The following is a 14098-nucleotide window of genomic DNA, read 5'->3' as shown; positions in this document are numbered from 1 at the left end:
CCCTGATGAACAGGCTTTTTAAATAGGGTGTCTTCGGGTTGTTTTCTCGGTGGCCATTGTCGGGCAGACAGTGTTGCCTATGGGCGGGTGGGGGTGGTGGTTTGGGGAGTGGACAAGCGGTGTCTTTGGAAGAGGGGGGGGCCAAGGGGCAGTGAAAAAGTTTGATTCGAGGTAAGGGGCCAAAATTGTGGCCTCGGGGGTTGAGTGAAAAGCGTTGCATCTGCGTGGGGGGAGGGGGGTGAAAATGGTAGCCTCGGGGGACGGGGTGTCTCCTCCTCCTCCCCCACACTCCAAAGTCCTCCCCAAATCCTCCCCCCTCACTCCAAAGTCCCCCCCCAACAATTCCAACTCCTCCCCCCCTCACAAAATCTCCCCCAACTCCTACACCCTCCCAACTCCTCCCTCCCAAATCCTCCTCCTAATTCTCCCCCCAAATCCTCACATAAATCCTTCTCCCCCCAAAGCCTTCCGAACTCCCAACTCCTCCCCACATCTCAATGCCTCCTCCCCCTCTGAACTCCACCCCAAACCCGCTCCCTGCCCCAACGCGTCGCCCCCAACGCGTCGCCCCCAACGCGTCGCCCCCAAATCCTCCTGCCCTTAGTCAAAAATCCTCCTGCAGCTCATTCCCTGTCACTCCAAAGTCCTCCCCCAAGCTCCAGCTCCTCCCCCCTCAGTCCAAAGTCCTCCCCCAACTCCTCCTCCCCTAACTCCTCCCACACTCACTCCAAAGCCCCTCCCCCAACTCCTCCTCCCCCAACCGCTCCCCCAACAGCTCCCCTCTCACTCCAAAGTCCTCCCCCGCCTCCTTACCCCGAACTCCTTCCCCCTCATTCCAAGGTACTCCCCCAACTCCTCCTCCTTAAATCCTCCCCCCTCACTCCAAACTCCCCCCAATCCCCGACCAACTCCTCCCAGAAATCCACCCCCCCGCCCAACGCCTCCCCAACCCGCCCAACGCCTCCCCCTGCCCAACCTCTCTCAGAAATCCTCCCCCCCTAAAGCCACCCACACTCCAACTCCTCACCACCTCTCAATGCCTCCTCCCCCCGCCCAACTCCTCCCCACCTCTCAACTCCTCCCCCCAATCCCCGCCCAACTCCTCCCCCCAATCCCCGCCCAACTCCTCCCCCCAATCCCCGCCCAACTCCTCCCCCCAATCCCCGCCCAACTCCTCCACCCGCCCAACTCCTCCCCCAATCCCTGCCCCACTCCTCCCCCCGCCCAACCTCTCTCAAATCCTCACCCCTAAAGCTACCTGCACTCCCAACTCCTCCCCACCTCTCACTCCTCCTCCCCCCGCCCGCCTCCTCCCCCCGCCCAACTCCTCCCAGAAATCCTCCCCCCCTAAAGTCACCCGCACTACCAACTCCTCCCCACCTCTCAATGCCTCCTTCCCCCTCTGAACTCCTACCCCAACTCCTCCCCCTACAATTCACACTCTTCCCCCCCACCTCCTCCCCCACAACTCCTCCCCCCCTCCACTCCTCCCCTAACCCCAGGGGTTGTGGGCTTTGGGGAGGGGTTAGGGGAGGGTTAGGGGGTGGGGTTAATGCACATTTAGCCTGAGCATCAGTTCATGCTTCCTTCACACTTCCTAATGCACGGGGAAGTTCAAGGCCTCAAAATTGTTACTGCAATTTAGAAATGCCGTTTGAATGCAAAACAGGGCTGTTTTGCAGGAGGGTCACCTCTTTTGCTGTGCGTCTGTGTTCCTGTCTCCGGAAAGAAGGGAACGCTCAACAGGCCAGAGCTTGCCCTGGGAGGAAGAGGAGTGGCAAGTAGCAAACTCGAGCAATGGTAGTATCGGCGCTCCCTGTATCCTTGGCTGTCCTACCGCAAGGGAAATCTCGGTCTTGTAGAGATGCTGCTTAATGGGGCCAGTAAGGAGAATGCTACCTGTCGGTTCCTGGATTCTGAGAGACTCAGAAGAGTCGCTCCACTCGAAACTCCAGTCTGCACTGCCAGAAACAATGTTGTCCATAGAGGGAGGTCTCTTGACAACAGTTGCTGGCTGACGAGGAGGAGGAGAACGTTGGCCATGTGGTCCACGCACAGGTAACTGCTTCCCTCCTCCAACCTCCTTTTGCTTGTAGAAAACAAGGAAACTAGGAGACGTTTTTCTTGCAGAAATCCCCCAAATTAGTCTTCACTTCTTCTGCCTGAGTAAGCAGGTGGAAGTACGCAAGCATAATTGGGCAGGAAAGAGAGAGACACAGGAAAGCTCCCTGCTGACTGACCTTGCTTCAAAAAGGGGTTGGGGTGGGGTTAATGCACATGTAGCCTGAGCTCAGCTCATGCTTGCTTCACACTTCCTAAGCCCAAGGGAATGTCAGGGCTCTGAAATTGTGGCTGCAATTTGAAAATGCTGTTGGAATGTAAAGCAGGGCGTTTAGCAACAGGGTCACCTGTTTTGCTGTGCATCTGTGCTTGTGGCTCCGGAAAGAAGGGAACAATAAATAGGCTAGAGCTTGCAGAGCTCTAAAGGAAGAGACACAGGAAAGGTCCCTGATGAACAGGCTTTTTAAATAGGGTGTCTTCGGGTTGTTTTCTCGGTGGCCATTGTCGGGCAGACAGTGTTGCCTATGGGGGGGTGGGGGTGGGGGTTGGGGGAGTGGACCAGCGGTGTCTTTGGAAGAGGGGGGGCCAAGGGGCAGTGAAAAAGTTTGATTCGAGGTAAGGGGCCAAAATTGTGGCCTCGGGGGTTGAGTGAAAAGCGTTGCATCTGCGTGGGGGATTGTAGCCTCGGGGGGCGGGGTGTCTCCTCCTCCTCCCCCACACCAAAGTCCTCCCCCAACAATTCCAACTCCTCCCCAACTCACAACTTCTCCACCAACTCCTACACCCTCCCAACTCCTCCCTCCCAAATCCTCCTCCTAATTCTCCCCCCAAATCCTCACATAAATCCTTCTCCCCCCAAAGCCTTCCGAACTCCCAACTCCTCCCCACATCTCAATGCCTCCTCCCCCCTCTGAACTCCATCCCAAACTCGCTCCCTGCCCCAACGCGTCGCCCCCAACGCGTCGCCCCAAATCCTCCTGCCCTTAGTCAAAAATCCTCCTGCAGCTCATTCCCCGTCACTCCAAAGTCCTCCCCCAAGCTCCAGCTCCTCCCCCCTCAGTCCAAAGTCCTCCCCCAACTCCTCCTCCCCTAACTCCTCCCACACTCACTCCAAAGCCCTCCCCCAACTCCTCCTCCCCCAACCGCTCCCCCAACAGCTCCCCTCTCACTCCAAAGTCCTCCCCCGCCTCCTTACCCCGAACTCCTTCCCCTCATTCCAAGGTACTCCCCCAACTCCTCCTCCTTAAATCCTCCCCCCTCACTCCAAACTCCCCCCAAGCCCCGCCCAAGTCCTCCCCCCAAGCCCCGCCCCAGTCCTCCCAGAAATCCTCCCCCCTAAAGCCACCCGCACTCCCAACACCTCCTCACCTCCCCACTCCTCCCCCCAATCCCCGCCCCACTCCTCCCCCCAATCCCCGCCCCACTCCTCCCCCCAATCCCCGCCCCACTCCTCCCCCTAATCCCCGCCCCACTCCTCCCCCTAATCCCCGCCCCACTCCTCCCCCCCAATCCCCGCCCCACACCTCCCAGAAATCCTCCCCCCCTAAAGCCACCCGCACTCCCAACTCCTCCCCACCTCTCAATGCCTCCTCCCCCCGCCCAACTCCTCCCCCCGCCAAACTCCTCCCAGAAATCCTCCCCCCCTAAAGCCACCCGCACTCCCAACTCCTCCCCACTCTCAATGCCTCCTCCCCACCTCTCAATGCCTCCTCCCCACCTCTCAATGCCTCCTCCCCCCGCCCGACTCCTCCCAGTAATCCTCCCCCCCTAAAGCCACCCGCACTCCCAACTCCTCCCCACCTCTCAATGCCTCCTCCCCCCGCCCAACTCCTCCCCACCTCTCAACTCCGCCCCCAATCCCCGCCCAACTCCGCCCCCAATCCCCGCCCAACTCCGCCCCCAATCCCCGCCCAACTCCGCCCCCAATCCCCGCCCAACTCCGCCCCCAATCCCCGCCCAACTCCGCCCCCCGCCCAACTCCGCCCCACCTCTCAATGCCTCCTCCCCCCGCCCAACTCCGCCCCACCTCTCAATGCCTCCTCCCCCCGCCCAACTCCGCCCCACCTCTCATGCCTCCTCCCCCCGCCCAACTCCGCCCCACCTCTCAATGCCTCCTCCCCCCCGCCCACCTCCTCCACCCGCCGAACTCCTCCCCCCGCCCAACTCCTCCCCACCCTCTCAATGCCTCCTCCCCCCGCCCAACTCCTCCCCACCTCTCAATGCCTCCTCACCCCGCCCAACTCCTCCCCCCGCCCAACTCCTCCCACCTCTCAATGCCTCCTCCCCCCGCCCAACTCCTCCCCACCTCTCAATGCCTCCTCCCCCCGCCCAACTCCTCCCCACCTCTCAATGCCTCCTCCCCCCGCCCAACTCCTCCCCACCTCTCAATGCCTCCTTCCCCCGCCCAACTCCTCCCCACCTCTCAATGCCTCCTTCCCCCCGCCCAACTCCTCCCCACCTCTCAATGCCTCCTCCCCCCGCCCAACTCCTCCCCACCTCTCAATGCCTCCCCCCAATCCCCGCCCAACTCCTCCCCCCAATCCCCGCCCAACTCCTCCCCCCCTAAAGCCACCCGCACTACCAACTCCTCCCCACCTCTCAATGCCTCCTCCCCCCCTCTGAACTCCTACCCCAACTCCTCCCCCTACAATTCACGCTCTTCCCCCCACCTCCTCCCCCCACAACTCCTCCCCCCCTCCACTCCTCCCCTAACCCCAGGGGTTGTGGGCTTGGGGGAGGGGTTAGGGGAGGGGTTAGGGGGTGGGGTTAATGCACATTTAGCCTGAGCTCAGTTCATGCTTCCTTCACACTTCCTAATGCACGGGGAAGTTCAAGGCCTCAAAATTGTTACTGCAATTTAGAAATGCCGTTTGAATGCAAAACAGGGCGTTTTGCAGGAGGGTCACCTCTTTTGCTGTGCGTCTGTGTTCCTGTCTCCGGAAAGAAGGGAACGCTCAACAGGCCAGAGCTTGCCCTGGGAGGAAGAGGAGTGGCAAGTAGCAAACTCGAGCAATGGTAGTATCGGCGCTCCCTGTATCCTTGGCTGTCCTACCGCAAGGGAAATCTCGGTCTTGTAGAGATGCTGCTTAATGGGGCCAGTAAGGAGAATGCTACCTGTCGGTTCCTGGATTCTGAGAGACTCAGAAGAGTCGCTCCACTCGAAACTCCAGTCTGCAGAAACAATGTTGTCCATAGAGGGAGGTCTCTTGACAACAGTTGCTGGCTGACGAGGAGGAGGAGAACGTTGGCCATGTGGTCCACGCACAGGTAACTGCTTCCCTCCTCCAACCTCCTTTTGCTTGTAGAAAACAAGGAAACTAGGAGACGTTTTTCTTGCAGAAATCCCCCAAATTAGTCTTCACTTCTTCTGCCTGAGTAAGCAGGTGGAAGTACCCAAGCATAATTGGGCAGGAAAGAGAGAGACACAGGAAAGCTCCCTGCTGACCTTGCTTCAAAAAGGGGTTGGGGTGGGGTTAATGCACATTTAGCCTGAGCTCAGCTCATGCTTGCTTCACACTTCCTAACCCAAGGGAATGTCAGGGCTCTGAAATTGTGGCTGCAATTTGAAAATGCTGTTGGAATGTAAAGCAGGGCGTTTAGCAACAGGGTCACCTGTTTTGCTGTGCATCTGTGCTTGTGGCTCCGGAAAGAAGGGAACAATAAATAGGCTAGAGCGCTTGCAGAGCTCTAAAGGAAGAGACACAGGAAAGGTCCCTGATGAACAGGCTTTTTAAATAGGGTGTCTTCGGGTTGGTTTTTCGGTGGCCATTGTCGGGCAGACAGCGTTGCCTATGGGGGGGTGGGGGTGGGGGTTGGGGGAGTGGACAAGCGGTGTCTTTGGAAGAGGGGGGTCCAAGGGGCAGTGAAAAAGCTTGATTCGAGGTAAGGGGCCAAAATTGTGGCCTCAGGGGTTGAGTGAAAAGCGTTGCATCTGCGTGGGGGGAGGGGTGAAAATTGTAGCCTCGGGGGGCGGGGTGTCTCCTCCTCCTCCCCCACACCAAAGTCCTCCCCCAACAATTCCAACTCCTCCCCAACTCACAACTTCTCCACCAACTCCTACACCCTCCCAACTCCTCCCTCCCAAATCCTCCTCCTAATTCTCCCCCCAAATCCTCACATAAATCCTTCTCCCCCCAAAGCCTTCCGAACTCCCAACTCCTCCCCACATCTCAATTCTCCTCCCCCCTCTGAACTCCATCCCAAACTCGCTCCCTGCCCCCAACGCGTCGCCCCCAAATCCTCCTGCCCTTAGTCAAAAATCCTCCTGCAGCTCATTCCCCGTCACTCCAAAGTCCTCCCCCAAGCTCCAGCTCCTCCCCCCTCAGTCCAAAGTCCTCCCCCAACTCCTCCTCCCCTAACTCCTCCCACACTCACTCCAAAGCCCTCCCCCAACTCCTCCTCCCCCAACCGCTCCCCCAACAGCTCCCCTCTCACTCCAAAGTCCTCCCCCGCATCCTTACCCCGAACTCCTTCCCCCTCATTCCAAGGTACTCCCCCAACTCCTCCTCCTTAAATCCTCCCCCCTCACTCCAAACTCCCCCCAAGCCCCGCCCAAGTCCTCCCCCCAACCCCAGCCCAAGTCCTCCCAGAAATCCTCCCCCCTAAAGCCACCCGCACTCCCAACTCCTCCTCACCTCCCAACTCCTCTCCCCAATCCCCGCCCCATTCCTCTCCCCCAATCCCCGCCCCAATCCTCCCCCCAATCCCCGCCCCAATCCTCCCCCCAATCCCCGCTCCACTCCTCCCAGAAATCCTCCCCCCCTAAAGCCACCCGCACTCCCAACTCCTCCCCACCTCTCAATGCCTCCTCCCCCCGCCCAACTCCTCCCCCCGCCAAACTCCTCCCAGAAATCCTCCCCCCCTAAAGCCACCCGCACTCCCAACTCCTCCCCACCTCTCAATGCCTCCTCCCCACCTCTCAATGCCTCCTCCCCACCTCTCAATGCCTCCTCCCCCCGCCCGACTCCTCCCAGTAATCCTCCCCCCCTAAAGCCACCCGCACTCCCAACTCCTCCCCACCTCTCAATGCCTCCTCCCCCCGCCCAACTCCTCCCCACCTCTCAACTCCTCCCCCGAATCCCCGCCCAACTCCTCCCCCGAATCCCGCCCAACTCCTCCCCCCGCCCAACTCCGCCCCACCTCTCAATGCCTCCTCCCCCCGCCCAACTCCGCCCCCCTCTCAATGCCTCCTCCCCCCGCCCAACTCCTCCCCACCTCTCAATGCCTCCTCCCCCCGCCCAACTCCTCCCCACCTCTCAATGCCTCCTCCCCCCGCCCAACTCCTCCCCCCGCCCAACTCCTCCCCCCGCCCAACTCCTCCCCCCGCCCAACTCCTCCCCCCGCCCAACTCCTCCCCACCTCTCAATGCCTCCTCCCCCCGCCCAACTCCTCCCCACCTCTCAATGCCTCCTCCCCCCGCCCAACTCCTCCCCACCTCTCAATGCCTCCTCCCCCCGCCCAACTCCTCCCCACCTCTCAATGCCTCCTCCCCCCGCCCAACTCCTCCCCACCTCTCAATGCCTCCTCCCCCCGCCCAACTCCTCCCCACCTCTCAATGCCTCCCCCCCAATCCCCGCCCAACTCCTCCCCCCAATCCCCGCCCAACTCCTCCCCCCAATCCCCGCCCAACTCCTCTCCCCGCCCAAATCCTCCCCACCACTCAATGCCTCCTCCCCCCCAACTCCTCCCCCCAATCCCCGCCCAACTCCTCTCCCCGCCCAAATCCTCCCCACCTCTCAATGCCTCCCCCCAATCCCCGCCCAACTCCTCCCCCCAATCCCCGCCCAACTCCTCCCCCCAATCCCCGCCCAACTCCTCCCCCCAATCCCCGCCCAACTCCTCCCCCCAATCCCCGCCCAACTCCTCTCCCCGCCCAACTCCTCCCCCCCTAAAGCCACCCGCACTACCAACTCCTCCCCACCTCTCAATGCCTCCTCCCCCCCTCTGAACTCCTACCCCAACTCCTCCCCCTACAAGTCACACTCTTCCCCCCACTCCTCCTCCCCCACAACTCCTCCCCCCCTCCACTCCTCCCCTAACCCCAGGGGTTGTGGGCTTGGGGGAGGGGTTAGGGGAGGGGTTAGGGGGTGGGGTTAATGCACATTTAGCCTGAGCTCAGTTCATGCTTCCTTCACACTTCCTAATGCACGGGGAAGTTCAAGGCCTCAAAATTGTTGCAATTTAGAAATGCCGTTTGAATGCAAAACAGGGCGTTTTGCAGGAGGGTCACCTCTTTTGCTGTGCGTCTGTGTTCCTGTCTCCGGAAAGAAGGGAACGCTCAACAGGCCAGAGCTTGCCCTGGGAGGAAGAGGAGTGGCAAGTAGCAAACTCGAGCAATGGTAGTATCGGCGCTCCCTGTATCCTTGGCTGTCCTACCGCAAGGGAAATCTCGGTCTTGTAGAGATGCTGCTTAATGGGGCCAGTAAGGAGAATGCTACCTGTCGGTTCCTGGATTCTGAGAGACCCAGAAGAGTCGCTCCACTCGAAACTCCAGTCTGCACTCCCAGAAACAATGTTGTCCATAGAGGGAGGTCTCTTGACAACAGTTGCTGGCTGAGGAGGAGGAGGAGAACGTTGGCCATGTGGTCCACGCACAGGTAACTGCTTCCCTCCTCCAACCTCCTTTTGCTTGTAGAAAACAAGGAAACTAGGAGACATGTTTTTCTTGCAGAAATCTCCCCCAAATTAGTCTTCACTTCTTCTGCCTGAGTAAGCAGGTGGAAGTACCCAAGCATAATTGGGCAGGAAAGAGAGAGACACAGGAAAGCTCCCTGCTGACCTTGCTTCAAAAAGGGGTTGGGGTGGGGTTAATGCACATTTAGCCTGAGCTCAGCTCATGCTTGCTTCACACTTCCTAAGCCAAGGGAATGTCAGGGCTCTGAAATTGTGGCTGCAATTTGAAAATGCTGTTGGAATGTAAAGCAGGGCGTTTAGCAACAGGGTCACCTGTTTTGCTGGGCATCTGTGCTTGTGGCTCCGGAAAGAAGGGAACAATAAATAGGCTAGAGCTTGCAGAGCTCTAAAGGAAGAGACACAGGAAAGGTCCCTGATGAACAGGCTTTTTAAATAGGGTGTCTTCGGGTTGTTTTTTCGGTGGCCATTGTCGGGCAGACAGTGTTGCCTATGGGGGGGCTGGGGGTGGGGGTTGGGGGAGTGGACAAGCGGTGTCTTTGGAAGAAGAGGGGGGGGCCAAGGGGCAGTGAAAAAGTTTGATTCGAGGTAAGGGGCCAAAATTGTGGCCTCGGGGGTTGAGTGAAAAGCGTTGCATCTGCGTGGGGGGAGGGGTGAAAATTGTAGCCTCGGGGGGCGGGGTGTCTCCTCCTCCTCCCCCACACTCCAAAGTCCTCCCCCAACTCCTCCCCCCTCACTCCAAAGTCCCCCCCCAACAATTCCAACTCCCCCCCCCTCACAACTTCTCCCCCAACTCCTACACCTACCTAACCCCTCCCTCCCAACTCCTTCCCATACTTCTCCCCCCAAATCCTCACATAAATCCTTCTCCCCCCAAAGCCTCCCACACTCCCAACTCCTCCCCACATCTCAATGCCTCCTCCCCCCCTCTGAACTCCTTCCCAAACTCGCTCCCTGCCCCCAGGTCTTCGCCCCCAGGTCTTCGCCCCCAAGTCCTCCCGCCCTTACTCAAAAATCCTCACCCAACAGCTCCCCTCTCACTCCAATCCTCCCCCGCCTCCTTACCCCCAAGTCCTCCCCCCTAATTCCAAAGCCCTCCCCCAACTCCTCCTCCCTTAAATCCTCCCCCCGCCCAACTCCTCACAGAAATCCTTCTCCCCTAAAGCCTCCCGCACTCCCAACTCCTCCACAACTCTCAATGTCTCTTCCCCCCCTCTGAACTCCTTCCCCAACTCGCTCCCCGCCTCCCAAAGCTCTCCCAACTCCTCCCCCCTCACTCCACAGTCCTCCCCCTACAATTCACACTCTTCCCCCCACCTCCTCCCCCACAACTCCTCCCCCCCTCCACTCCTCCCCTAACCCCAGGGGTTGTGGGCTTGGGGGAGGGGTTAGGGGAGGGGTTAGGGGGTGGGGTTAATGCACATTTAGCCTGAGCTCAGCTCATGCTTGCTTCACACTTCCTAAGCCAAGGGAATGTCAGGGCTCTGAAATTGTGGCTGCAATTTGAAAATGCTGTTGGAATGTAAAGCAGGGCGTTTAGCAACAGGGTCACCTGTTTTGCTGGGCATCTGTGCTTGTGGCTCCGGAAAGAAGGGAACAATAAATAGGCTAGAGCTTGCAGAGCTCTAAAGGAAGAGACACAGGAAAGGTCCCTGATGAACAGGCTTTTTAAATAGGGTGTCTTCGGGTTGCTTTTTCGGTGGCCATTGTCGGGCAGACAGCGTTGCCTATTGGGGGGTGGGGGTTGGGGGAGTGGACAAGCGGTGTCTTTGGAAGAGGGGGGGGCTAAGGGGCAGTGAAAAAGTTTGATTCGAGGTAAGGGGCCAAAATTGTGGCCTCGGGGGTAGAGTGAAAAGCGTTGCATCTGCGTGGGGGGAGGGGTGAAAATTGTAGCCTCGGGGGGCGGGGTGTCTCCTCCTCCTCCCCCACACTCCAAAGTCCTCCCGCAACTCCTCCCCCCTCACTCCAAATTCCTCCCCCAACAATTCCAACTCCTCCCCCCCTCACAACTTCTCTCCCAACTCCTACACCCTCCCAACTCCTCCCTCCCTCCAAACTGCTCCCCAAAGTTCTCCCCCCAAATCCTCACATAAATCCTTCTCCCCCCCAAAGCCTCTCGCACTCCAAACTCCTCCCCACATCTCAATGCCTCCTCCCCCCCCTCTGAACTCCTTCCCAAACTAACTCGTCGCCCCCAACTCGTCGCCCCCAACTCGTCGCCCCCAACTCGTCGCCCCAACTCGTCGCCCCCAACTCGTCGCCCCAACACCTCCCGCCCTTACTCAAAAATCCTCCCACAACTCCTCCCCTCTAACTCCAAAGTCCTCCACCAGCTCCTCCCCCGTCACTCCAAACTCCTCCCCCCCAGCTCCAGCTCCTCCCGCCTCAGTCCAAAGTCCTCGCCCAACTCCTCCTCCCCCAACCGCTCCCCCAACAGCTCCCCTCTCACTCCCAAGTCCTCCCCCAACCGCTCCCCCAACAGCTCCCCTATCACTCGAAAATCTTATCCCGCCTCCTTACCCCAACTCCTCCCCCAACATTCCAAGTACTCCCACAACTCCTCCTCCCTTAAATCTTCCTCCCCCCGCCCAGCTCCTCCCCCCGCCCAGCTCCTCACGTAAATCCTTCTCCCCCAAAGACTCCCAACTACTCCACAACCCTCAATGCCTCCACCCCCCCCTGAACTCCTTCCCCAACTCGCTTCCCGCCTCCCAATGCTCCCCCAACTCCTCCCCCCCACTCCACAGTCCTGCCCCAACTCCTCCCCCTACAATTCACACTCTTCCCCCCCCCCCCTTTCTCCCCCAAAACTCCTCCCCCCCTCCACTCCTCCCCTAACCCCAGGGGTTGTGGGCTTGGGGGAGGGGTTAGGGGAGGGGTTAGGGGGTGGGGTTAATGCACATGTAGCCTGAGCTCAGTTCATGCTTCCTTCACACTTCCTAACCCAAGGGAATGTCAGGGCTCTGAAATTGTGGCTGCAATTTGAAAATGCTGTTGGAATGTAAAGCAGGGCGTTTAGCAACAGGGTCACCTCTTTTGCTGTGCAGCTGTGCTTGTGGCTCCGGAAAGAAACAAACAATAAATAAGCTAGAGCTTGCAGAGCTCTAAAGGAAGAGACACAGGAAAGGTCCCTGATGAACAGGCTTTTTAAATAGGGTGTCTTCGGGTTGCTTTTTCGGTGGCCATTGTCGGGCCGACAGCGTTGCCTATGGGGGGGTGGCGGTAGGGGTTGGTGGAGTGGACAAGCGGTGTCTTTGGAAGAGGGGGGGGGCCAAGGGGCAGTGAAAAAGTTTGATTCGTGGTAAGGGGCTCAAAATTGTGGCCTCGGGGGTTGAGTGAAAAGCGTTGCATCTGTGTGTGGGGAGGGGTGAAAATTGTAGCCTCGGGGGGCGGGGTGTCTCCTCCTCCTCCCCCCACACTCCAAAGTCCTCCCGCAACTCCTCCCCCCTCACTCCAAATTCCTCCCCCAACAATTCCAACTCCTCCCCCCCTCACAACTTCTCCCCCAACTCCTACACCCTCCCAACTCCTCCCTCCCGACTCCTCTACTTCTCCCCCCCAAATCCTCACATAAATCCTTCTCCCCCCAAAGCCTCCCGCACTCCAAACTCCTCCGCACATCTCAATGCCTCCTACCCCCCTCTGAACTCCTTCCCAAACTCACTCGTCGCCCCCAACTCGTCGCCCCCAACACCTCCCGCCCTTACTCAAAAATCCTCCCACAACTCCTCCCCTCTAACTCCAAAGTCCTCCACCAGCTCCTCCCCCGTCACTCCAGACTCCTCCCCCCCAGCTCCAGCTCCTCCCCCCTCAGTCCAAAGTCCTCGCCCAACTCCAACTCCCCCAACCGCTCCCCCAACCGCTCCCCCAACAGCTCCCCTCTCACTCCAAAATCCTATCCCGCCTCCTTAGCCCAACTCCTCCCCCATCATTCCAATGTCCTCCCACAACTCCTCCTCCCTTAAATCCTCCTCCCCCCCCGCCCAGCTCCTCACATAAATCCTTCTCCCCCAAAGCCTCCCGCACTTCCAACTCCTCCACACCCCCCAATGCCTCCACCCCCCCCTCTGAACTCCTTCCCCAACTCGCTCCCCGCCTCCCAATGCTCCCCCAACTCCTCCCCCCCACTCCACAGTCCTGCCCCAACTCCTCCCCCTACAATTCACACTCTTCCCCCCCCCACCTCCTCCCCCACAACTCCTCCCCCCCTCCACTCCTCCCCTAACCCCAGGGGTTGTGGGCTTGGGGGAGGGGTTAGGGGAGGGGTTAGGGGGTGGGGTTAATGCACATGTAGCCTGAGCTCAGCGCATGCTTCCTTCACACTTCCTAACCCAAGGGAATGTCAGGGCTCTGAAATTGTGGCTGCAATTTGAAAATGCTGTTGGAATGTAAAGCAGGGCGTTTAGCAACAGGGTCACCTCTTTTGCTGTGCATCTGTGCTTGTGGCTCCGGAAAGAAGGGAACAATAAATAGGCTAGAGCTTGCAGAGCTCTAAAGGAAGAGACACAGGAAAGGTCCCTGATGAACAGGCTTTTTAAATAGGGTTGTCTTCGGGTTGGTTTTCTCGGTGGCCATTGTCGGGCCGACAGCGTTGCCAATGGGGGGCTGGGGGTGGGGGTTTGGGGAGTGGACAAGCGGTGTCTTTGGGGGGGGTGGGGGTTGGGGGAGTGGACAAGCGGTGTCTTTGGAAGAGTGGGGGCCAAGAGCCAGTGAAAAAGTTTGATTCGATGTAAGGGGCCAAGATTGTGGCCTCGGGGGTTGGGTGAAAAGCGTTGCATCTGCGTGGGGGGAGGGGTGAAAATCGTAGCCTCGGGGGGCAGGGTGTCTCCTCCTCCTCCCCCACACTCCAAAGTCCTCCCCCAACTCCTCCGCCCTCACTCCAAAGTCCTCCCCCAACAATTCCAATCCTCCCCCCCTCACAAATTCTCCCCCAACTCCTACACCCTCCCAATTCCACCCCCTACTTCTCCCCCCAAATCCTCACATAAATCCTTCTCCCCCCAAAGCCTCCCGCACTCCCAACTCCTCCCCACATCTCAATGCCTTCCTACCCCCCTCTAAACTCCTTCCCCAACTCGTCGCCCCCAACTCGTCGCCCCCAACTCGTCGCCCCCAACTCGTCGCCCCCAACTCGTCGCCCCCAACTCGTCGCCCCCAACTCGTCGCCCCCAACTCGTCGCCCCCAACTCGTCGCCCCCAACTCGTCGCCCCCAACTCGTCGCCCCCAACTCGTCGCCCCCAACTCGTCGCCCCCAACTCGTCGCCCCCAACTACTCCCGCCCTTACTCAAAAATCCTTCCCCAACTCCTCCCCTCTCACTCCAAAGCCTTCTCCCAACTCATTCTCACGCAACTCCTCCCCCGTCACTCCGAGGTCCTCCCCCCCGCTTCCAGCACCTCCCCCCCCA

At 59.4% G+C, this 14098-nt stretch overlaps 1 protein-coding gene across 1 annotated transcript; it reads left to right on the top strand.

Annotated features, from left to right (window-relative positions):
• Window positions 1-3172: 3172 nt before the first annotated feature.
• LOC126913665 (uncharacterized) lies at window positions 3173-12603 on the top strand (the record flags this gene model as incomplete). Its single annotated transcript, XM_050716642.1, has 3 exons — window positions 3173-3350; window positions 11060-11236; window positions 12284-12603. Coding segments are annotated over 3 exons (675 nt in total), but the record flags the coding sequence as incomplete, so codon positions are not given.
• Window positions 12604-14098: the final 1495 nt, after the last annotated feature.

The sequence above is a fragment of the Cygnus atratus genome, unplaced genomic scaffold (genome assembly GCF_013377495.2).
Source record: "Cygnus atratus isolate AKBS03 ecotype Queensland, Australia unplaced genomic scaffold, CAtr_DNAZoo_HiC_assembly HiC_scaffold_122, whole genome shotgun sequence".
NCBI lineage: Eukaryota > Metazoa > Chordata > Aves > Anseriformes > Anatidae > Cygnus > Cygnus atratus.
The sequence above is the reverse complement of the archived record's forward strand: the minus strand, read 5'-3'. Positions and strand labels throughout refer to the sequence as shown.